This window comes from Apodemus sylvaticus, chromosome 14 (assembly GCF_947179515.1).
Source record: "Apodemus sylvaticus chromosome 14, mApoSyl1.1, whole genome shotgun sequence".
Lineage (NCBI taxonomy): Eukaryota > Metazoa > Chordata > Mammalia > Rodentia > Muridae > Apodemus > Apodemus sylvaticus.
In genome coordinates this window covers 65,511,822-65,538,239 of record NC_067485.1, presented here as the reverse complement: position 1 = coordinate 65,538,239, position 26,418 = coordinate 65,511,822, and the positions used below count along the sequence as shown (strand labels likewise).

The 26,418-nt window shown below is 36.3% G+C and overlaps 1 protein-coding gene across 1 annotated transcript in view; it reads left to right on the top strand.

Moving 5' to 3' along the window:
* Malrd1 (MAM and LDL receptor class A domain containing 1) overlaps positions 1 to 26,418 on the top strand; it is a 719,676-nt gene that overhangs the window by 391,035 nt on the left and 302,223 nt on the right. The window contains exons 26-27 of the mRNA XM_052156848.1: positions 14,256 to 14,501; positions 16,602 to 16,759. Of these exons, the coding sequence (XP_052012808.1) occupies positions 14,256 to 14,501; positions 16,602 to 16,759 (404 nt within the window). The remainder of the gene's footprint in view (positions 1 to 14,255; positions 14,502 to 16,601; positions 16,760 to 26,418) is intronic.

The following is a 26,418-nucleotide window of genomic DNA, read 5'->3' as shown; positions in this document are numbered from 1 at the left end:
TGAGCTCTGTCTGCTAGCAGCCACTCTATTTGCGATATCTATAGTAAAAGCAATTCTCCTTAAATACTCTAAGCCTCTGTCAGGCAACTTGAAACACCATGAGAGATTATTACATTTTTTAGTTATTTGGAAGGAGAAATACGCTGGAATACCTCCCTATTATGCTGCATGGTCAAGTTTCAAATGTCAGAAGCCCAAACTTATTGTCTTACTTTTATAAGTATAAGATGCTATTATTCGTTTGTATAAATTATTTACAATTGAAGCATGAGAACTTGTCTCCAAGTTAAAATCATTAAGAAGAGTTACTTTTGCAGGCATCTTTGGATATCTTGTTTCAGTGTTCTTCCAATATAGAATTAAAATTACATTTATATTACCACACTGGATAAAGACTAAATGTTAGATACACGAAGTGGGTCTTTAGAAATGGTGGTACTGGACTAAAGAGATGCCTCAGTGGCTCATAGCATTCCATGCTCTTCCAGAGGACCAAGTTTCATTCACAGAAACCATGTCTGGTGGCTCACATCCACCTGTATCTACCACAGTAGATCCAATGATGTCCTCTAACCTCGACAAAGTTACACACCCGCACACACACACACACACACACACACCTTACACACATATAGATACACATTCACCCAAGTCCACTTTAAGAAGAGGAAGTGCTTAATTACTGAGACATCTCTCAATCACTAAGAATATCTTTTTAAATGACTATGAACAGTAACTGTTGGCATATACTTTATTGTGTATGTCAAGACTATGGGAGTATTTAGATAAATGTACAGAATAAAGAGAATAGATGTTACAGAAAAAGTATCTAAAAGAATTGGCCATTTGTTTATAGATGAGATTATACTAGGGTTCGAAAATAATGTCCAGAGAACCTAAGACCTCAGAACCATATTGATCCTTGAACTGAAGTATTAGCAATATACAATAGTAAGCAAGGATGGATATGAGGGAGGGCTCCGTAGATCTTTGTCATTTGAAGCCCATAACAGTTTGCTGTTGCCTAGATTTTCTTCCTTGTTTCTCTTTTATGTAATGCAAATTACAACTTTCCTTCCATTTAAAAAATCAGCCATTTGAAACTATGGTTGTCTCTGTAGGCTTTTTTTTTTTTAGGTATATCATCTTCCATGCTAATAATTATTCTTCACACTCTCATAATGTGATTTAATCATATCCTACCATTTTTCTTCTTGTCCTCCTCCTCTTCCCACTGAACTCCTTCCTAGTTTCATGCAGGTGTTTGCAGCCAAATAATTTGATCATAGTTGCCTGTATGAGCACCAGATTGCGGGATCATTAACTCAAGAGCATTTTTCTCCTTGGTTATACCAGTGAGGAACATTACTGCCCCTTAACCAGCTACCATTCACTGATATATGTTCTCGTGGTGGTATGGAGCCATTAGGGTGCCTCTCATATCCCTGATAAAATGTTGATGGGCCAGGTCTTTCAGAGGTCTTGTTTAAACAGCCACTACTGCTATGAAATTATCGGAACAGTAGCTTAAGGCTTCTTTTTACAGAACTGCTTTTTGTCCTACAGCTCCTCTGTTCTTTGTGCTCCTTCCTGTGAATGACCCTTGAGCCTTGGAAGGGAGATGTAGATGACTTGTTTGAAGATGGAGAGAGCTATCACTAAGGAGGCATTTATTCTCATCACTTTGGCCAAATATGAGTCTCAGCATTAAGTATTGCCCATTGCAATAGACGTTCCTCTAACCAAGGTTGGAAGGCTCACTAATTTACAGGCATCAATATTTTAGAAGGCAATTGTGCCTCATATGTATGGAGCAAAACAATAACAGGTTCACTGATAAAGTCTATGAGCACCATCTGCCCTCCACATCATGGGCTTTGGACCAGGCTTACAATACCAGGCATCATGAATTCCTCCTGTGGAGCAAACCTGAAATCTTGTCACGAGGTGTTTGGTTACTCCTGTGGTAGTCCTGCCTCATTGCAGCACTGGGCATATCATGACTGACAGGTTGTTCTTGTAGCTCATAGGGTTCACAGCTGGGGAAGTCTGTTAATGACTTTGCTCCCTCAGCAGCCTGCATCACACTTTGTACTTCTGTGAAGGCTAACCAGCAGGGAGGATGCTCCCAGCCCACGCCAGCTTGACTCTTCTGGGTACTGCAACCAGAATGTGCTGTGTCTTCAGTAATGTAGTCTTAGCATCTATATTTTTAAAAAATTGTTTGCAGCTTCCTTAGGAGAGCTAATGAAAAGTCTTTTAAAAATCTTGAATATGAAGACCTTTAATACAATTCTGGATCTTTAAGCAATTATTCAGTCTGAAGGGGCTAGATTGCTTTCAGAAAATAATCAGAAGCCCTGACTCTTTTTGCTTCTAGCCACACAATACACATGAAAAGTATGTTGCTTGATCCAACTCTGCTAGCAAATAAATAAACAGCAAAGTAAGAAAAGGAAAACCAATCCTGTCACGGACCAATTAGGGAGCCTAGTGGTTGCTCTGACTTGACACACAGGGAGCATCTTTCCTGATGAACAGTGTCCTGGGCTTCCAGATCAATCTACACTGCTTTAAGATTCATGTCTTAAAATTAAATAATGAACACCCCCTAACACACACACACACACACACACACGTAAATATCTTGCAGGTATAATCTAAAGTTATATGAAATGAAAACATTTTTTTTAACTTTTGCAAAGTCTACTTTTATTTTTTATTTTCTATATTCTTTGTTTACATTCCAAAAGCTTTCCCCTTTCCCAGTCCCCCCCTCCCCGATATGTCCCATAAGTCCTCTTCTCTCCATCCATTCTCCTATCTTTCTCCCTCCCTTTTCTCTGTCCTGGTACTCCCCTACAGTGCTGGATCAAGCCTTTCCAGGCTATCACTTGATATGCTAATTGTATCTTCAGTATTCAGAGCTTCAGTGCTAATTAATACCCACTTATCAATTATTGCATTCCATGTGTATTCTTTTGTGATTGTATTACCTCGCTTAGGATGATATTTCCTAGTTCCAACCATTTGCCTAAAAAATTCATGAATTCATTGTTTTTAATTGCTGAATAGTACTCCCTTGTGTATATATACCACATTTTCTGTATCCATTCCTCCTTTGAGGGGCATCTGGGTTCTTTCCAGCTTCTGGCTATTGTAAATAAGGCTGCTATGAACATAGTGGAGCATGTGTTCTTATTGCATGCTGGGGAATCCTCTGGGTATATGCCCAAGAGAGGTATAGCAGGGTCCTCTGGAAGTGTCATGTCCAGTTTTCTTAGGAACTGCCAGACTGATTTCCATAGTGGTTGTACCATCTTACTATCCCACCAGCAGTGAAGGAGTGTTCCTCTTTCTCCACATCCTCACCAATACCTGCTGTCTCCTGAGTTTTTAACCTTAGCCATTCTGACTGGTGTGAGGTGAAATCTCAAGGTTGTTTTGATTTGCATTTCCCTAATGACTAATGATGTTGAGCATTTCTTAAGGTGCTTCTCTGCCATCCGAATTTCTTCAGGTGAAAATTCTTTGTTTAGATCTGTACCCTATTTTTAATAGGGTTATTTGGTTCCCTGGGGTCTGACTTCTTGAGTTCATTGTATATGTTAAATCAGGATCAAATAGATCATCTAAACAGTCCCATAACCCCTAAAGAAATAAAAGGGGTCATAGAAAGTCTCCCAACAAAAAAAAGCACGGGACCAGATAGCTTCAGTGCAGAATTCTATCAGACCTTCAAAGAAGACCTAACACCAATAATCTTCAAACTGTCCCACAAAATACAAACAAAAGGAACACTTCCCAACTCATTCTACAAAGCCACAATTACACTGATACCAAAACCACACAAAGATCCAACAAAGAAAGAGAACTTCAGGCTAATTTCCTTTATGAATATCAATGCGAAAATACTCAATAAAATTCTTGCCAACCGAATCCAAGAACACATCAAAATGATCATCCACCACAATCAAGTGGGCTTCATCCCAGGGATGCAGAGATGTTTCAATATAAGGAAATCCATCAATGCAATCTACTACATAAACAAACTCAAAGAAAAAAACCATATGATCATTTCATCAGATGCTGAAAAAGCATTTGACAAAATTCAGCATCCTTTCATGCTAAAAGTCTTGGAAAGAACAGGAATTCAAGGCCCATACCTAAACATCATTAAAGCAATATGCAGCAAATGGGTAGCCAATATCAAACTAAATGGAGAGAAACTTGAAGCAATCCCACTAAAATCGGGGACTAGACAAGGCTGCCCTCTCTCTCCATATCTTTTCAATATAGTACTTGAAGTTCTAGCTAGAGCAATTAGAAAACATAAGGAGGTCAAATGGATACAAATTGAAAAGGAAGAAGTAAAATTATCACTATTTGCAGATGACATGATAGTATACTTAAGTGACCCAAAAAACTCTACCAGAGAACTCCTACAGCTGATAAACAACTTCAGCAAAGTGGCAGGTTATACAATCAACTCAAGCAAATCAGTTGCCTTCCTATACTCAAAGGATAAGCAGGCTGAGAAAGAAGTTAGGGAAATGACACCCTTCACAATAGCCACAAACAATATAAAGTATCTTGGTGTGACTCTAACCAAACAAGTAAAAGATCTGTACAACAAGAACATCAGGTCTCTGAAGAAGGAAATCGAAGAAGACCTCAGAAAATGGAAAAATCTGCCATGCTCGTGGATTGGCAGGATTAATATAGTTAAAATGGCCATCTTGCCAAAAGCAATATACAGATTCAATGCAATCCCCATCAAAATCCCAACTCAATTTTTCACAGAGTTAGAAAAAGCAATTCTCAAATGTATCTGGAATAACAAAAAATCCAGGATAGCTAAAACTATTCTCAACAGTAAAAGAACTTCTGGGGGAATTAGTATCCCAGACCTCAAGCAATACACAGAGCAATAGTGTTAAAAACTGCATGGTATTGGCACAGGGACAGGCAAGTGGATCAATGGAACAGGATTGAAGACCCAGAAATGAACCCACACACCTATGGCCACTTGATCCTCGACAAAGAAGCTGAAAACATCCAATGGAAAAAAGATAGCCTTTTCAACAAATGGTACTGGTTCAACTGGAGGTCAGCATGCAGAAGAATGCGAATTGAATGATGAGTACATTCTTATCTCCTTGTACTAAGCTCAACTCCAAGTGGATCAAGGACCTCCACATAAAACCAGACACACTGAAACTAATAGAAAAGAAACTGGAGAAGAGCTTTGAGGACATGGGCACAGGGGAAAAGTAACTGAACAGAACACCAATAGCTTATGCTCTAAGATCAAGAATTGACAAATGGGATCTCATAAAATTACAAAGTTTCTGTAAGGCCAAGGACACTGTCAAAAGGACAAAATGGCAACCAACAAATTGGGAAAAGATCTTCACCAACCCTAAATGAAAATATTTTTATCATCCAAAAGAATGGTGAAACATCACAGCATTTCTCCATCTCCTCCTCCCAGTTCTCCCTTCTACAGTTCCTCATCTCATTCCTTCAGTCTCTGTCTCTAAGAGGATGTCCTCCCACACCTGCCAGCCATCACCACTCCTCAAGGTCTCAAGTCTCTCAAGAGTTAGGCTCATCTTTTCCCATAAGGCTAGACCAGGATATCCTCTGCTGAATATGTGTCTGGAGCCTTGGGCCAGCTCAGGTATGCTGCCTGTTTGGTGCTTCCCTGCCTAAAATGTCTCAGGGCTCTGGGTTAGTTTAGACTGTTGGTCTTCCTACAGGGTCACCCTCCTCTTAAGCTTCTTCCAGCCTTTCCCTATTTCAACCACAGGGGTCCCCAACTTCAGTACAATGGTTGGGTATAAGTATCTCATGTGTCTCAGTCAGTTGCTTGTTGGGCCTCTCAGAGGATGGCCATGCTAGGTTCCTGTCTGTAAGCACACTTTAGCATCAGTAATACTGTCAGGCTTGGAGTGTCCCCATGAGATGGATCCCAAGTTTGGCCGGTCACTGGACCTCCTTTCCCTCAATCTCTTCTCCATTTTTGTTCCTGCAGTTCTGTTAGACAGAAACAGATCTGGGTCAGAATTTTTGACTGTGGGATTTTTGACTATGTTCCCTCTCTCTCTCTCTCTGCTGTTCCTCTACTCTCTACTCTCTCACCTTCCAGGTCTCTGGTACTTTCTAGAGGGTCCCCCACCTCCCACCTCCCACCTCCCACCTCCCACCTCCCACATCCCACATCCCACCTCCCACCTCCCTACCCCCTAAGGTGGCATATTACCATTCATTCTGATGTCCCTCAAGGTTTCTTTCCTGTTCCCCTCCCAACCCTGATCATGTTCCCCTTTTCGCCTCCTTCTCCTCTCTCCCACCCAGGTCCCTCCTGCCCTCTGCCTCCTGTGATGGGTTTTTATCTCCCCTCCAAATGGGATTGAAGCATCATCACTTGGACCCTTCTTCTTGTTAACCTTCTTGAGTTCTGTGGAATTTTATCCTAGGTATTATGTACAATTCTAGATAATATTGACATATTAGTGAGTACATGCCATGTATGTCCTTTGGGTCTGAGTTACCTCACTCAGGATGATATTTCCTAGTTCTATTCACTTGCCTATAAATCTCATGATGTCATTGTTCTTAATAGCTGCGTAGTATCCCATTATGTAAATGAACCACATTTTCTCTATCCATTCTTCTGTTGTTGGACATCTGGATTGTTTCTAAACTTCTGGCTATCACAGACAAGACCACTCAGAACACAGTGGGAAATGTGCCCCTGTGGCGTGGTGGGGCATCTTTTAGGTATATGCCAAAAACTGATATAACTGAGTCTTCAGGTAGATATATTGCCAATTTTTTGTGGAACCTCCAGTTTGATTTCCAGAGTGGTTGTACCAGTTTGCAATTCCAAGGCTGTAAGGAATTGTATTGGAATTTTGATGGAGATTTCATTGAATCTGTAGATTGCTTTGGTAAGACGGCCGTTTTTACTATGTTAATCCTACCAGTCGACCAGTGTGGGAGATCTCTCTATTTTCTGAGGTCTTCTTTGACTTCTTTCTTGAGAGACTTGAAGTACTTCTCATACATATCTTTTACTTGTTTGGTTAGTTTCCCTAAGATATTTTATATTATCTGTGACTATATTGAAGGGAGTTGTTTCCCTGTTTTCATTGTTCATCATTTGTGTAAAGGAAGGCTACTGATTTGTTTGAGTAAATTTTATATCCATCCACTTCACTGAAGTAGTTTATCAGCTGGAGAAGTCTCTGGTAGAATTTTGGGGATCGCTTATATATACAATCATATCATCTGCAAACAATGATACTTTGACTTTTTCTTTGCCAATTTGTATACCCTTGATCTCCATTTGTTGTCTTATTGTTCTAGCTAGAAATTTGAGTACTATATTGAACAGATATGGGTAGAGTAAATAGCCTTGACTTGTCCCTTGACTTTAGTGGGATTGCTTCAAAATCTCTCCATTTAATTTGATATTTGCTGCTGGTTTGTTGTATATTGCTTTTATTATATTTAGGTATTGGCCTTGAATTCAAGATTTCTCAAATACTTTTAGCATGAAGAGGTGGTGTATTTTGTCAAATGCTTTTTCGGCATCTAATGAGATGATCATGTGATTTTTTTCTTTGAGATTGTTTATACAGTGGATTACTTTAATGGATTTTCATATATTTAACCAACCTTGCAGCCCTTGATGAAGCCTACTTGATTATGGTAAATGATGGTTTTGATGTGCTCTTGGATTCACTTTTTTGAATATTTTTGCATTAATATTCCTAAGAGAAATTGGTCTGAAATTCTCTTTGTTGGGTCTTAGTGTGGCTTACATGTCAAAGTAACTGTGGCCTCATAGAATTAATAAAGTAGTGTTCCTTCTGTTTCTATTTTATGGAATATTTGAGGAGTGTTGGTATTAGTTCTTCTTTGAAGGTCTGGTAGAATTCCTCACTTAAGCCATCTGGCTCTGGGCTCTTTTGGTTGGGAGATTTTTCATAACTTCTTCTATTTCCTTAGGGGATACAGGACTTTTTAGATTGTTTACCTGCTCTTGTTAACTTTGGTATGTGGTATATGTCTATAAAATCATCCATTTCATCTATATTTTCCAATTTTATTGCGTATAGGCCTTTTTTTATTAGAAACCCATAATTTTTTTTGAATTTCCTCAATTTCTGTTACATCTCCCTTTTTATTTCTGAGTTTGTTAATTTGTATCCTATCTCTGTGTTCCTTAGTTTGGCCAGGGCTTTATCTATCCTGTTGATTTTCTCAAAGAACAAGCTTTTAGTTTTGTTGATTCTTTGTATAGTTTTCTTTGTTCTTATTTAGTTAATTTCAGCCCTGAGTTTGACTACTTCTTTCTTCTCTTCTGTGTGTTTGACTATGTTCTAGGGCTTTCATGTGTGCTGCTAAGTTAGTAGTAAAGGATTTCTCCAATTTCTTTATGAGGCACTTAGTGCTATGAATTTTCTCTTAGCACTGTTTTCATTGTTTCTCACAAGTTTCGGTATGACGTGTCATCATTTTCATAGAATTCCAGGAAGTCTTTAATTTCTTTCTTTATTTCTTCCCTTAACCAAGTTATCATTGAGTAGAGAGTTGTTCAGTTTCCATTTGTATGTGGATTCTCTATTGGTTTTGTTGTGATTGAAGTGTACCTTTAAACATGGTGATCTGATAGGATGCATGGGATTATTTCAATCTTCTTGATTCTGTTGAAGCTTGTTTTGTAATCGATTATATGGTAATTTTGGAGAAGGTACCATGAGGTGCTGAGAAGGTATATTAATTTGTTTTACAGTGAAATGTTCTCTGTATATATGTTAAATCCATTTGGTTTATTATTTCTATTAGTTTCACTGTGTCTCTGTTTAGTTTCTGTTTCAATGACCTGTTCTTTGGTAAAAGTGGGGAGTTGAAGTCTCCTCCTCTTATTGTGTGTGGTTCATTGTATGTTTTGAGCTTCAGTAAAGGTTTTTTTTTTTTTATGAATGTGGGTGTTCCTTTTGTATTTTTATATAATTGAAAGTGAGACCAATGTGCCTATTCTTTAAAAAGCTGCTTCACTTTTAGCTCCATCATATCTATCATGCCCTGTTCATCATTAAAAATGCTCTTTCACTATTGTAGCCAGTGAACTCGTTTGTATTCTTGTGTCTATATTGATATCTTAAATTACATGTATGTTGCAGAATGGCAGATTTGAACCACCAAATAAGGATGGCATTGTTTCACATATGTTTGCTTTTTTTGTAGTAAGAACACTTTAAATCAGCTATTTGAAAAATAGTATTCATTATTTTTAACTATGGTAACCATAAAAGCACAGGCTTTTTGAAAATGTTTCTCCTGTCTGAAATGTTTTACCTTTTAATCTTTTCCCAACTATACTACCTTTTATCTCCTTGCCATTTTGTATTTGCTTCTTCTGACTGATTTTTTTTCCTACCTGTATATAGATCACATATTCGTAGTTATTCATGGACTTTGAGTACTGGTCTCTTGAATTCTAGAACTTGGAATATATGTTAAAAACTGGTACACTTTGTCCTAAAGAACAGTTAACTTGCTTACTATTCTGATTTGCCTATTTAATGACTATTTCACAGGTTTATTTTGGAATCTAGATATAAAACAGGGTTCAGGAAATATATTCTGTGAATTACCAAAGAATACGTCTATATTTATGTTAAATGATTTTCAGTCCTTGTTGCAAGTGTTCAACTCTATCACTATCGTATAAAAAAATACTTATACTTTATTATGAAACCAAATGGGTATATCCATCTAAATAAAACTTTATTTATATACTGGTGGGTTTTGGTTTAGCATTATAGTTTGATAATCTATAATGTGAGGAATACTTTCTAGAGTTACTTTGTCTTCTACTAAGTACTAGCCTTTGTACTGTTGCCACTAAATACTTTGTATTTGTAAAGAACATTTTACTCTGGGTGGTAAAAACATAAAGTTGCCCGGCTTTCTGTGAACACTAGAAATAATTCCATTTATAACTGCTAGTTTATTGTTGTCTTAGAAGTTACCTTTCTTCCTTATAAATGCTGCCCTATCCATATGCAATCTGAAACTCAGCCCAAGACTTGAGCACATTTCTGCATCTCATTACCTACACCAGGCTGTTTTTCATTAGTGGCCTATCTTACTGATTGGAAATGCTTCCACATTTGTGTCTTCTTCAGTTATGGAGTGTCTAGTTTTCTGTTTCACTTCTAGAATTCAGCTTGGAAAGCATGAGCGAGAAGACATTTGGAGTGACATTAGGATGTAGACTTTTGTTCCTTTGAGAAGATCCAATACTTCCTGTTTTTAATATTTGACACAATTTGCCTCATGCTCGAGTTGCTTAAGTTGGATGGAAATTTCAGTACTTCTTTCTTCTGCTTAACTATAAACAGAAGTTATTTCATTACTGGCTTTGATCATTAAATTTTCTATGATTTAGCAAAAAGAATTATCTTATAGGTCTGTAAGTCAGTACCAGGTTTTCTTAATTATCATAACATTCTAACCCTCTTTAAGCCTTTCATCAATTTGCTAGTTCATCTTATAACTATTTTACACACAAACTAGAATTATCTGAAAGGAGGGATTCTCAAATGAGAAAAAATGCCTTCATAAGATGGAGCTATATGGCATTTTCCTAATCAGTGATTGATGAGAGCAGGTTCAGTCCATGGTGGGTGATGTCAGCTGGGATGGTGGTCCTGGGGTCTATAGGAGAACAGACTGAGTGAGCCAGTAAGAAACACCCCCTCCACAGCCTCCGTGCCACCCCTGCCCCTGCCCTGCTTGTGTTCCTGTCCTGAAATTCTTAGATAGTGAATAGCAATATGGAACCATAGGATAAATAAATCCTCCCCCCTGCACCTTGATTTTTGGCCATAGTGTTCCATCACACCAATAGAAACCCTAATTAAGCCAATCACAATATGACTTTTTTGTGCCGTCTTTAAAAGTTCTTGTGCATACACATAAATATGAGGTTCACCTTCAACATTCTTCTCATTGGATCCCAATAGGCTATTTCAAAATCTTTGTTTTCTGTAATGACAACTATGGGAATAATTTTAAAACTTATTTAAAATATTACTTTCATCTTATATTGAAACTCCATGGTTCTTGGTTATTACATTTGGAGCAAGGTTAGAGATGCATTGATCAAACAGAAATGGTAATCAAAGCAATACTGAATTTTATGATTGATAAGATTAAAATACTGTATTAAGAAAACCACTGTTCCTAGACTTTGGTGATCATCCATAACTTGGTCCTGTACCACGTGAGGTCAAATGCTGAGACTGATGATACTGTCTATAAATCAGGAGCTTTTGAAAAGCTGTATATTGTGCATAATCGAGGTCTGTGACAACACTGAGTGTCAAGTGTAGTCAGAAATGAAATAGAAGGAGAAGAAACTGGTTTGGGGATTTTATGGTGTTTATGTAGAAAACCAGATGAGATTTTCAGCACACAGGTATGTTCTTGTGTGTATTTTTATTCTCTTTCCTTAGCCAAAGCAGGGCATCATAAATGAGCTTACCTCCATCTTGGGCTTCAAAGCCATCTCATAGTAAAAAAAAAAAAAAAAAAAAAAAAAAAAAAAAAAAAAAACTAGATTCACCCCTGTTTATGATTAAATCTATTTCTCAAAATTGGGCTATGTTATACCTGGAACTTTACTACAAATGGTTCATTATTACCTGTTCCAGGAAATGGCAACCATTATGACCCTGTAATCATGATCATGTTGTTCTTATGGTAGTTACAACCACCATTTTATAATCACTTTGCAACCACGCCTTTATTTCAAGAAATTGTTATGACCAACCCATTATATTCATGTTCTGCTTCTGTAATGCTATTTGCCTGCCAAATTGCCCATTTGTAAACCACCTCCTCCTGAGCCAAAAAATAAAACAAAAACAACAGCAAAAAACCCAAACAAACAAAACCGAAACAAAACACTTATCTTCCCCATGTCCAATGCTGATATCTTAAAATATACCTTAGGGAGAGATAGTCCATGTACATGAATTTAAAAAAAGCTTGCTTTAATTAATTTTCCCATGATTTTGGCCTATGGTCTTTGTCCTCACATCTGTGAGACTAACAGTACATTCCAGGTTCTAGATGTGAAAGAGAAATGGGAGAAAATGATTTTAAACTTAAAGACTATATGTAGTCAAATTGAATTCTAAAAGATGTTTCATAACTACAACAGAATTCCTTCAGGTAACTTTGCCTAAGTAACTAGAAGCATAGATATGCTCTCCACAGAGAGGTAGAAGAATATGTACAAAATTGGCACATTCAGAAAAGAAAGTTCAGTGTTTTGACAAAACATGAAGTGTCAGATGCTCAAAGCTTATACAGAAGTATCTATACTGTTGTAATTTATTCATATTAGCAAAAAAATAATCCCTGCCATGACAGTGAATAATAAGTTTAATCAACAAACATGTTGTCCAACATAGCAGTTGATGCCTGATACTTACATTATGGTTTTTTTTTGTTGTTGTTGTTTGGTTTGGTTTTTCTTTATCTTGATTCTGACAAAAAAAATCCCAACCAAATTAAGTAACTTGGAAATATATAAATAATATTAGTTGATAATTTCTCTTTCTCTTTATCAAAACCAGATTTTTTTATGCCACATTTTCTTTTTTTTTATTTGATATATTTTTTATTTACATTTCAAATGATTTCCCCTTTCCTAACCCCCACACTCCCAGAAAGTCCTGTAAGCCCCCTTCTCTCCCCCTGTCCTCCCACCCACCCCTTCCCACTTCCCCGTTCTGGTTTTGCTGAATACTGCTTCATTGAGTCTTTCCAGAACAAGGGGCCACTCTTCCTTTCTTCTTGTACCTCATTTGATGTGTAGATTATGTTTTGGGTAATCCAGGTTTCTAGGTTAATATCTACTTATTAGTGAGTGCATACCATGATTCATCTTTTGGGTCTGGGTTACCTCACTTAGTATGATGTTCTCTAGGTCCATCCATTTGCCTAAGAATTTCATGAATTCATTGCAAAACCAGATTTTTATGAGCTACTAAACTATAGTTATGCCATCTTGTAAAAGTATTCCTAAGAATACTTTAATTGGCAAAACTTTATTTCAAAAAATAGTCTCTGGTAACATAGACCAATCATAGATTTCTATACAATATGTTATTGATCTAAAGGTTATGATATTACTCATATATATACTATATTATTATCATATGTTAATATATATTAATAATATATAATATATAATGATATATTATTAATAATTATATAATGTATTATACAATATATATGTATATATATAATCTTCTTGGCATTAGGTCCTTGTGTCATAAATCAGACACATATACACTCATACTATATATATATATATATATATATATATATATATATATATATATATATACATATGTGTATTCTGCAGCCTGCAATAATGCCTTTCTCAGGACTAATTCTTCAGAACAACCTGTTGAAAAGTATTCAAAACTCAAGACTCAAGACAGTTGTTTCTGGAGCATTTTCAGTTGTTTCCAGAGTCTGAAACATTGAGCACCACTCTTATCAACATTAACTCTCAATCACCATGTAGCTTCTTTCCAGACATGAAAGTGTCCATTCTGAAATAAAGCAAGGAGTAATCTTAATATCTTGTCTTTCAGGAGTCTGAAACATTGAGCACCACCTCTTATCAACATTAACTCTCAATCATCATGTAGCTTCTTTCCAGACATGAAAGTGTCCATTCTGAAATAAAACAAGGAGTAATCTTAATATCTTGTCTTTCAGGTATCTAGGAGTTTAGGAAGGAAGAGACAAGTAGAGCAATTCATTCCTATTGGCAATCTTAGCATTTAAGAAGCTAGAGCCTAAGGATTGCTTTGAAATTTCCAAGACAGCCTGGGGAACAGGCTAAACTACCAAGGCTAAACTACCAAGGCTAAACTACCAAGGCTAAACTTCCAAGGGACACTCTTCTCGCCTCCCCAGACAAACAAACAAACAAACAAACAAACTGACTAACAAATCCTAGTAAGACCAAGAACAATAGAACAAAACAAAACTAGAGGAGAAAATATATTTTAATTTTTATATTATAAATTCAGAGATCAAATTTAAGGCCAATGCACAAAATGGAATTTTCTTCTGAAATTTTATACACATATTTTCACTTTTAAATTAACTTGATCATTTTTTGCAATCCGTTTATGTTTTTTTTCCAGGCTTCTGCCCACAGGGCTTTGAGGAGTGTCAGAATGGCAGATGCTACAGTCAAGGACAGAGATGTAATTTTGTCGATGACTGTGGGGATAACAGTGATGAAAACGAGTGTGGTGGCTCCTGCACTTTTGAGAATGGTTGGTGTGGCTGGAAGAACTCGCTAGCTGAAAACTCTGATTGGCTTTTAGGGATTGGCTCTCATCAAAGCCAACGACCTCCCGAAGACCACACACTTGGAAATGAACATGGTAAGTTACTAGGTGGTTGTTGTTTTTGCTGTTGTTGGTGATACCCTGTTTATGTTCATAACATTCCCCCTTGTTGTTAGCAGCAGCAACTAAAGAAAATATGGCAGTGAAACCACTGTTCAAGCAAATCTTTAGCTCGTATGTTCATATCCTAGGGAAGCTGCACCAAAGCACCTGGACCAGGTAACTGAAAGTGTGCACATTTCTACTATCTCAGTTTTGGAAGTCAGATATACAACATGAAGCAGGTAGCAGCACTGATTCCTTCTGAGGGTTTGGGGAAGAAGCTGGTCTTCCTTGTCTCTACCTTAGGTTCTGGTAGTCTCACAAATCTCTCACTTATATTTTATTCAACCCACATCTTCACATCATCTCCTACAATATGTATGGCATATAATTTCCCATAGTTATTTTTCTATTAGCTCCTGTAGTGGAATTTTATTTCAGCAACATGGCTGTTCTGGCTGGAATACAAACAAACACTTATCATCCTTTCATCCCAGGATACAGAGGCAAGCCCAACTCCAAGTTCAAGTCTAGTCTGGTATAGAGCAAGTTCCATGTAAAGAAAATCTTTACATGGTCAAGGCCTGATGGTACATGCCTTTAATTACATCACTCAGGAGAGAGAAAGAGGCATACAGATCTCTTAAGTTCAAAGTCAGTCCTGTTCAGTCAGTTGAGTTCAGTGCAATGGAGTGAAGTTGAGTTTATTCTTGAGTTAATGCAGTTCAGTACAGGTTAGCAGAGGCAACCTGCTAAGAAGGAGAAGAAGATTAGAAAAAATGGTTAAAGTTTGTTTGAGGGAAAGCAGGGCAATTCATTTAGAAACCTAGAGAAGTCAGATTGAAATAGTCAGCTTGGACAGGAAATTGAACCAGAACAACTGAGTAAAATCAACCAGCCAGGGTTAAGAAAGAGCTAAAAAGGATGAACTTACTCAGCAGTAACTCTCTGTCCTAGACTACAATTATATAGGCAAATAAGAAATACATTTAAAAGATCTCATGCATATTGACTAGAGTCCACTTTAATAGCATGACATTTGCTTGTCTTCATCAGAACTTTTATTTCCAAACAATGGCCATAAGAAGGGCAATAACAACCTAGCATTAATCTCAGTTCCAAGGCCTATACTTAAATGACCAATTGCTTCCCTCAGATAATTTTTCTAAGTGGAGCATACTCATCTGTCATCAATCCCCCTGAATTTGGACACTCTTTTGCTCATTAGCAAATCACTTGATATTTCAGAAGCTCAGATTCATAGCTTTTCAAGTGGAAATAGTAAAGTTTGCTCAGTTTACATAGCAGAGGCCGTAAGAGCAAATGCAATGAAGCCTATGGATAAAGAGATTGAAGCTTCCTGAGAAACTGTGAAACTGTACCTGCAGTACTACATTTGTAAGAGTGTTTACAATAGACTATTTTTTATAGTAATTTACAGTCTGTTGTCAGGTGCAACTCTCAAGAAGCAAAGGACATTAATAGGATAACAAAAGGACTCTTAAGTCCTGAGCAGTGCAAAATTGCAGAATGATATCTCAATATTGAGGTTTCATAGACATATTATTTGATGAGTTAGGCCACAGATTCAAGGACCAAAACACTCACCTGACATATATGATATGATTTAATATATTCATAATAAGAATAAAACTAAATAGCTTCCCTCTCATGTTATACATTCAAATGCCCAGTATTTTATTTTATTTTATTTTTTTACATATTTAAGGGTGGCTGGACATTCCCTTATTTTCATTTCATGGAAATCATTGTATACTTTTATAATACTAGCAAGTTTATGGAGTCCATTAAATGATTCCTGTGACTATCTAGTTGATATAATGGCATAAATATCTGTCAGATCATTTAGCCTGCATACTGTGAAACTCTTTACTAAAATCACACAGAATTGGGGATTGTTCTGCCAGTGAGTGAGAGACAAGACTATTAAATTTATTATCCATTTCAGATGAAAATGCCTTTGGCAGCTAGATCACATGAAATGCAATAAAAAAAAAACCTCAACTAAGATGAAAAAGCTAGAATAATCCCCTTATTGTTCTTTTGCTATTTAAATCCCATCCTTATTCCTAGGTCACTTCATGTATCTGGAGGCGACCCCAGTGGGCCTTCGGGGTGACAAAGCCCATTTCAAGAGTGCCACGTGGCAAGAATCCAGTGCTGCCTGCACTATGAGCTTCTGGTATTTCATATCTGCAAAAGCCACAGGATCCATTCAAATTCTCATTAAGGTAGGATCTTGGCTTAGGATCCTTCCTGCAGAGCTTTCTGAGGCTCTGGCAGGGAGAATGGTCATCTGAGCTGGCTAGAGGAAGCCTCATTCCTCACAAGGAGAAGCTCCTGCAGGCTACACACTCTATGAAGTTTGATTAGCTGGCACATGGGAACATGGAGTGCAGTGACAGGTCACAGCTCCTGTCCTTCCTTTTCTAAGAGTTATCTAAGTTTCTCTCATTTTGCTCTTTCCTTTCCCATCTATTTCAATAAGAAGAAAGAGGTTATTTGTACATTTGAAAGGAGAGAAACTATTCATTTTCTCTCATTCAAGTAATTAGTGAGTACTAATAATAGACATTCTGGCCCCATAAGTCTATCATGAGTCTGGCCAAGGTATGATTACATTGAACTGCTTATTAAGTGTGACATGTGAATGCATTCCCTCCCTGAATGCTAATTGGATGTTTCCATCAGAGTTTTAATTTGACATAACAAAGTGACAGAGTTTGGGGACAAAACAATGAAGTAAATATTAATATTAATAAGACCTAGTTCAAATACCTTTTCATTATAACAAGCTAAAGTTGCAGTTAAAAGGAAGTGTGTGTGTGTGTGTGTGTGTGTGTGTGTGTGTGTGTGTGTGTGTATAGAACATCTGTTTTAAGAATCTGGTTAGCATTCTAAGCAACCCTGCTTTAACGCCTGCTCTAGCAGCCACTCCTGTTTCTTCACACATGAGCTTTGCTCAAGAGCACCGGCACTGATGGGAAAGACCTGACCCGAATGTCAAAGATCTCATCTAACTGAATCATGTATGACTGTGCATTTCATGTTTTACTGCAAACCTGAGCTGAGTTGAAGGTTTTGCATCATGCTATAATGAGGCATGAAATGCAGCCCAGGAAGACCTATGCAGCAAATAGCCATAGTGTTATTCTTGTACTTGAATGTAGAAACTTATATGAAATGTAAAGTTCTCCCTGGAGTATTTCCCTAGTACTCTTTTGACTATGGTATTTTATTATTTGTGTTCATGTGAGAGATTTGTCCTCTGTGGGGTTTGCTTTTATTAGTTACTTAACTGATACTTCCATTCAATTATCTCATATTATAGTAATAAACTTCATATTCAAATACAATTAAATTTAAGCTGTTGAGAGGTATCATCCTTCTTATAAAGTCATACTATGGCTCCTCCAACTGATTTCCATTGGGAATGTAATAGCATTTTTAAAAATGGTAGTATCTCAAAACAACAACAGCAAGACAAATAAAATACACATATAGTCTTACTGAGATGGACTATAAGGAGAAAACCTGTGAGATTCTGTTTATGGGCATGACATGGTTGTGGCACTCAAGAGCTTACAAGACTTAACTGCACAGAGACAGTATAGGCCTGAGCTCTAAAACAGTCAGTCAATAATGGTGACACTTCATGCTAATGATGTTTGAGGGATAATGGGGGAGAGGATGTGTCTTTGTTGACACATGGTAGCTCTGGTAGCTTATTCCTGTTCATATCCATCTCCATGAAACTACACTTGGTTAAATCCAATACGTTACAAACTAAAACAAAAAAAGAGCGTGGAAAAATATGGAAAGGGAATGGGGTCTTGGTGAGAGGAGGGATGGGTTGGTAGGGAAGGGGACTGGCACAGGGCACAGGGATGAATGTAATGAGCATATTATATACTATATACATGTAATCAATTTTTAGTTGATGAAGAGATTTGAGTCTGAAATAATTTTATATTTAATAAAATCACCATCCAAACTGGGGAGGGAGAATTTGGGTATTAGAATTGGAGCTCTGTGCCTGAGTACTGCCAAACATGCACAAGACTCTGGTTTTGACACTTGTCCCTTAAACAAACAAACAAACCAATATTGCATACTGATTTTAGGAAATCACAAGGGATATGAAGAAGAGAAATCCTTCATGGTGTGTATTAAATTTATATTCAGAATTTTATGGAAATCAATTCACTTTGGTGAATAATATGTGTGGTTTTGATCCTATTTACAAAGTACTGCTTAGAGTTCCCTGTGTGTGCAGAACCATGCTGGATTTAACCTTCTCGGGAATCTGAAAGCATGCTAGACAGATGCCACACTCAATAGGGGTAGGATTCTGCATTTTGTTTCTTTCTTTTCTTTCTTTTTTTTTTTTTTTGAAAAAAAAATTCCCAGTTTATGAATGTGCCACCTCTGGATCATTTTCCTCTTCTGAACTTCAAGTATGACCCCCTGTGCTTTTGCTCCACAGCAAGTCAGTGCAACTGCAATATTCAGCATTTTTTTGGTATGTGTGTGGGGGGAGGATGCTTTCATACTACTCTTGCTTTCTACAGTTCGTTTTCTGAGTGTTCATCTGATCCTGCTCAACAGGGTGGTGATTGGAGATTATTCTCTCTCTACAAATAGATTGTCAATTCTTAAGATCAAAGTATCAAAATTCATGGTTTTGCTAGCTGCCTAAGATCTTCAGGGAGTGATTGCTGGAGCAATTATAAAGGGGCCTTACTAGGTTCTCGCTAAGGCTCATCCCCTTAGAAGGAATTGTCATGAAACATTTTATACATCGTAGTCAGCTCTGGTTTGAAGAACTCATGATCTAGAAACTGAAGTATAGAATTCAGTCAGACATAAAAGCATCTAAACATTGCACAATAATTTAATGGTGGCCCAATTTATATAGTTCACTTATTTCAAGCACCACAATGCCAACACGTACTAGCATGAGCCATTCATTGAGCATCAATACCTCCATTGCTTCTTGCAATTCTTAGTACAACATTCTGAAACACATAGTAGGAGTCCACTTGTACTAATGGGCTAAAGAAAGGAATTCACAGAAATAACACAGCAACTGTTCTCTCACACTATTGTTTTGTTCATGAAGCAGGGATTTAAGTCTGGACATGTCTACATCAAAATATTCATGTTTCCTTCCTCCTTCCATAACCAATGTTCTATGCAGATAGTAGGAAAAGGAAGTTTTATTTAACCAAGTTCCATGTTGGTTGAATGGAACTTGATTTGTAAAATAAAATGAATGGTAGCACTTAGAATTACATGATTCCTTCAACCCAAAAAGCTATTGCCTTACATGGATTTTAATAAATATCTGTACTATTGTATAGACTATATATTTAAAAACTCCCCCTCATATTTCTTGCTACCAGTTACATGACCGCTACGATAATTTTTATGGCAAGAAGTGACTAACAAGAATCCAAAAACCTAGTCTGCTGAGAAACTCATACCAATTATATATCTTTCTTTATTTGTCTTGTGTATAGATAGTAAAAAGAAACAAACATACCTCTAAAATAATGTACTTTCCAAAAGCTCTAATGCTGTAGAAAATAAAATCATATAGTGTCAAATAGCTAATCAGATGGAACGATCATCAGTTTTTTGTCCCTCCCTGCTGGACTCAAAACAAATCCTTTGTGACAGAGATTCAGTTCATGGAAAATGATGGAATATTTATCAATGAGGTCCATGAGAATGAAACACAAAATCTAAAATCATAAGAAAGAGGAGGAACAAGGGCTTGAATTCAGGTCTTTTTAAATTAATATTAAGCATGGTCAGTTTGCATCCTGTCTTACCATGGAGGCTGTTCAGAAGTGAAGTGCCCTGCATGTCTACACTATGTAGTCTACACTACTCTAAACTATAGACTTTTCCTGGCTAGAGTAAACAATTCATCCCCAAATGGTATATTTATGTACCATTTCTTATTTTTTGGTGCCTGTTAAGCCATTCTAATTTTTCATTAATTTTAAATGCATTGCTTTTTGTGACAAATGAAAAAAATAAAGCAGACATTTTAAAATATTCAGGAACATAATAAGGATATTTGTTTGTTTGTTTGTTTGCTTAAGATAGAATCTTCTGCATCACAGATGCCCTTAAATTCACTATGCAGCCAAGGACAATTTTGAATTTCTGGTCCCCTGCCTCCACTGCCTGAGTGTTGGCTTTGCAGGTGCGTGCTATTATGCTCAGTTCTTCAGTGATGGGGAGGGAAGCAATGGTCTCATGCATCTTAGGCAAGCACCCCACCAACCATGCTGTGGACTCATCTGAATAAGTAAGAGTTGTTGAAGAATACTGGGCTTAAAGATATATAGTTGTTCTTCTTTTATAATTTTACATATTGTTCCAGACATTGGATTTTTTTCTCTTCTGAGATTAACAAAAGACAACAACACCCTTCAAACTTAGAAGGAAACATTCTTAAGTTTGATTTATTCTTCATGTATCCTATATACAGTGGAGTCTTCCCAGGCTCAGATAAAACAAATAACCTTTAGAATCTTTTCAACTAATCATTTGAATAGAATGCACCTGTTCTTTGAAGAACATTTATTGCCTTCTGGACGTCCTCCATCTGTAATAAACTGTTGATATTTTAATCAAGATTACTGAGTGCTTTAGGGAATTTCAATATATTTAATTGAAGTCATTCAGGTCTATCCATTATACAGTCATGTTAGACCACATAATATATTCAAGCCAGAAGTGGAGAAAAATAATGTATTTCAGAAGAGCTCTCCTGATAGAGCAACCCTGTAATGCTGAAAGACCATAATTAAATTTCTTTGTTGTTTTGTCTTGTTTAGTGGAACAGAGAAATTTTAGAGCTGGTGAGTCCTTCAAAACATGCTAGCGTAGGCTATTGGTTTCAAAGGTGAAGTACCAGGAATGAGAAGGACACGTCTTTAGTCCATTTACATGATATTTAAAAAATATAAGATTGCATTTAACTTTCTGATTTCTAGTTTGAGCTATTTGATTTATTGAAAATTCTGTTTGATGATTTCTACATTAAAAAAGTTGAAATAGAGTTATCCTGTCCTTTCTATGGGTTCCTCATATGTAGGTTTCACAGTTGAACATTAGGAAAAAAATAGAGTGCATCTCTATTCAGTTTTTTCTTCAGATCATATAAAACCACATCATTTATACTATATATGAACATACCCTCAGTCCTTTTAAAGGTTTATTTATTTTACTTAATGTGTAAGAGCCTTTTGTCTACATGTATGAATGTGCGCCACATGTGTGTCTGGTCACCATTAAGGTCAGAAAAAAGTCAACAGAAACTCAAACTGGGCAACAACCTGGAGGTCATGGAGGGGTGTTACTTACTGCCTTGGTCATCATGGTTTGCTCAACCTGCTTTCTTACAGAACCTAGGACAACCTTCCCAGGGATGGCACCAGTCCCAGTGGGCTAGACCCTCCCTTATCAGTCACTAATTAAGAAACTCTTCTATAGACTTGCCTACATCCCTATATTATGGAAGCATTTTCTTAACTGAGGTTCCCTCCTCTCAAATGGACTTTAGTTTGTCAAGTTAATATAAAACTGTTCAACACATCTTCTTTGCTCTCATTAATGGTCTCTTTTCTCATTGTTGTGACATATATTCATGTATGCACACACACATTCCTAAATATATAAATATAATGTGTTCAGTCCAACGAATGCTACTGATATGTATGTTTACAAGGCTAACCTTTAGGTATTGAATAATCAATTGATGTGCTTTTCTTTGTGTAAGACTACCACTCCTTTCAGCATTCCTTAGCTGCCTGGAGTCTTTGGTATAGTTGTCTCAACACTAGTTTAAACTAACTTTAGTGCCAGGACTGCATTTGCTATTCAGGATCATTTCTGAAAACATAACAGTATAATCCACTAACACACAGCTTAGGCTATCATATACTATAAATTTAGTAAAAACATGAGAGAAATGTTTGCATTTCAATGTATAATCGATGCAGGAAATAAACATCCCCAATGCTTACAATACTTGCCATGAGATAGTAATTCCTTTACATGGGGCTGAGGAGATGGCTCAATAATAAAGTGTTTGTTTACAGCTCAAGAATGAAATGTTCAGTTAAGACCCCCAGTACCAACCCTCTCCCTCACATAAACAAAACAAAACAAAATAAAAACAAAAAACAACAAAACAAGGGTGAGCCTGTCATTATAGTGATCGTTGAGTAGAAATAAGAAGACCTCTGGGGATTTCTGATCAACTAGTTTAGCTTTAGGGTTGGTGAAAGTCCATCTCAAAAAACAAGGTTTCAGCCAATTAAGGAAAATGCAGTCACCATCTATCTTTAGAATTTGAAACATCCTGATACCTGGGAGGCAGAGATGTTACTGACAATCAGTGTTTTCCTGAAGTCATATCAATTAAAGATTTCTATATCTTCATATTAATAAGCCCACAGGCCTGTTCAAAACACAAAAGAACTGACTACTACAGGTTAACTTGATGAGTTTCTTTATTATTTTTAGTTGAAATTTTTAGTTAACAAATAATTATATAAGCCTGTGAGATACAGTGAAATAATCCCTCCCCTGTAAACTTAGAGTGATGGTAAACTCAAGATATTTAGTGATCTACCGTTTATGTATGAGAAGAGAGATTTTTTCCTCACTTTGCTTGTCATTAATAACATAATCATATATATGTATATATTAATTCTCTATGTCACTTTTTCATTTCTAATCATTTTCTTCTTTTCTCATCATTAAAAATTATTTTATAGCTACATGCTAATGTTAATAAAGGGAGAATTTATTTTCTGAAATTTAATTGAGGCTTACACAATAATACATAATGAAAGATGATAAAACTATTTCAGTTGTACAAGTACCATAGATGGAGGTTTCAGGTAATCACAGCACTTCCTTATGAAAAAACATCAGCAATTATTATCAGTGAGGCAAGTCACATAATATTCATGATGTCAGCTATGTGTTGCCTGTGTTTATTGATTGAAAAAACCATACTTTGTAGCTTAAGTTAATGAAAAGAAGACGACCTATAGTCTGTATTTTATTTTGCAAGTCTCTTGACATTTTATATGGGAATTTGCCTTATAAATTGAATATTAACATTTTTTTAGTGATCAAACATCAAAAGCAGAAAGGGGGTCAAGAGAAGGGCCAGTAGAAAAAATCGAATGTAAATAAATGTAGTGGTTTGAATATGATTGGCCAAGGGAGTGATGCTATTAGGAGGTATGACTCTTTTGGAGGAAATATGTCAATGTGGAATTGGACTTTGATAGATCTTCCACCTAGCTGCCTGGAAGCCAGTCTTCTGTTTGCCTTTAGAATAAGATGTAGAACTCTCAGCCCCTTTTCCAGTACCATGGCTGCCTGACTGCTGCCAAACTTCTCTCCTTGCCCCCATAATAATAGTGGACTGAACCTGCAAACCTGTAAGTCAGCCCCGATTAAATGTTGTCCTCTGAAAGGGTTGCCTTAGTCATGGTGTTTATTCATAGCAATGAAAACTCTGACTGAGACAATAAAGAAAGACAATTTCTTGTATCTTATTTTACAGCATGGTAATTATATCATGCTTTTGCCATCACAAAGAAGTATTGACAGTGATGGACATGCTAGCTACCTGCATTTTCTTATTATGTAATGTATTCATGTATCAAAACACCATAACAGAACTAACTGGGTGGTGGTGGTGGTGGTGGTGGTGGTGGTGGCTCACACCTTTAATCCCAACACTTGGGAGGCAGAAGCAGGCAGATTTCTGAGTTCAAGGCCAGCCTGGTCTAGAGAGTGAGTTCCAGGACAGCCAGGGCTACACAGAGAAACCCTGTCTTGGAAAAAACAAAACAAAACAAAAAACAAACAATCAAACAAAAACAAAAACACCATAACAGATGCTGAATTGTAGAAGCAATGGATACAAAAGACAAAAATACAAAAAACAATAAAAAGAAACTAATAAGACATTGGCTTTACATCTGCCACACAAACAGCATGAAAAGAAGAAAGACAATATTCCAGGTTATCTGGTTTATGATGAACCAGTTGTTTGGCATGACTACTGTATGCTTTTATACTCACACATGCCACCACTCAACTGAGATGTTCTCTATGAATGCTAAGACCTAGGTAATCTAAATTTTGCTCTTTTTTTTTTTACTGATAATAGTTGTATTTTTAAAATATTTATTATCCCTTTGCATTTTTCTAGGACACTAGATAAGAAATTATGTTTTTTCTACACAATAATCATTCTGTGAAATTGTCTATTCTCATCAATTACATTTCAGTGTTATTCAGCTCATTTTCCATAGAGTTTGCAACAGAAATCTTTTAGCTCAGATAGAGTAGAATGTCTTATCACTGTAATTGCTTCACACCCTGCCTCAGATGTGGCTATGTATTGGTGATATGACCAATTACATATGATAGCATTGGGGTTGAAAGGCTCTCTGATTCCCTTTGTCCAGTGTTATCAAAGTAAACACTTAACATTGGAGAAAACTTGTATTCATTTCTTTGTAAAGGAAGAAGAACAAAACTATTCTGTTTATACTCTTAGAATCTTAATTAAAATGATCAGAATCCAGATTTCAGTGATGAAAGAATATTTACAAGTCAATGCAAATTCCTTAGAGTACTATATTGATCTATTCGCTTGTGAAGAAGTCAGAACTCCTAACAACTCATTATGTCCATGGAGTACTTTTTCAAGGTCTTCTGTCATTCACCAGATATTTAATTAGAGTTTGAATTCTTCTGGAGTTAGGTGTAATTCTAAGTTTAGAGTGGGCTCCCTGCTTTAACAGTATTTAAGACAGTATTACTGTACCCAGTCTTTATGTCATAAGCTATAAGGATGCTGCTGGTATAAACTGGGTGTTCATTTATAGTTTTTGCCTTTTTTTTCTGAAGTAAATGTGGCTCATGACTTCCTGTACTATAGTCAATCATGGAACCTAGATGGATTCCAGTGATAGTTCCAGACTGTCAATTTATGTGCTTGTAAAATGGAGTCTTTGCTTCTTGATATCACCACACTATCTGACCGCTCTGTATAAAGGAGATGCTCTTTATTGATTAGTGACTTACAAGAGACAAATATGGTATTTGCCTTTTGTCTGCTGTCTAATCTCTAGAATAAAGGATAGTATATAATGAAATTCCACATATAGAACGAAATATTTAATACATTATGAATGCAGAAATTGTTACAAGGTTTAGAGAATTAGGTGAATTGGTAGAAATAAATATTTAAATTTAATTTTGAAAGGTGAGTTGAATTTTGTTAGAGGAAAGAAGACATGCTTTAAATGAAAGATTTAGAAATATCAAAAATGCATTCATTAAAATCAGAATTTTCTTATTATCAGAAAATTGTTAAGTATATAAAATTCTGTCTAATAATTAGTGATAATGACAAAGTAAGTATTTATCTTTCACTTAAGTGTATTATTTGTGTTGAGTAACTATGAAAGCTTTGTTTTGACATTATATGGTAAGGCATCAAATTATACATACATTAGTAAACTGTAAACTACCAAGCAATAAAGTCATTAAGTTAAAAAATCTAAAACTACTTTTTCAACTACAAGTGAAAAACAGTTAAAATGCTAAATTCAATGATCATTTTGACATAATTAGATTCAAATTTTTACTTGATATGAGAGACAAATTTCAGCTTCTCTGCTACTTTCTTGAACATTCTTTCTTCCAAAATTTGGATGATAACAGGCTAAATAATTTTTGAGTATTACATAACAAAATTTTAATCGTTTAATTAATTTCCATATAATGGAAAATAAATCATGCACATCAAACAAAATCAGCATTTATGAGATGG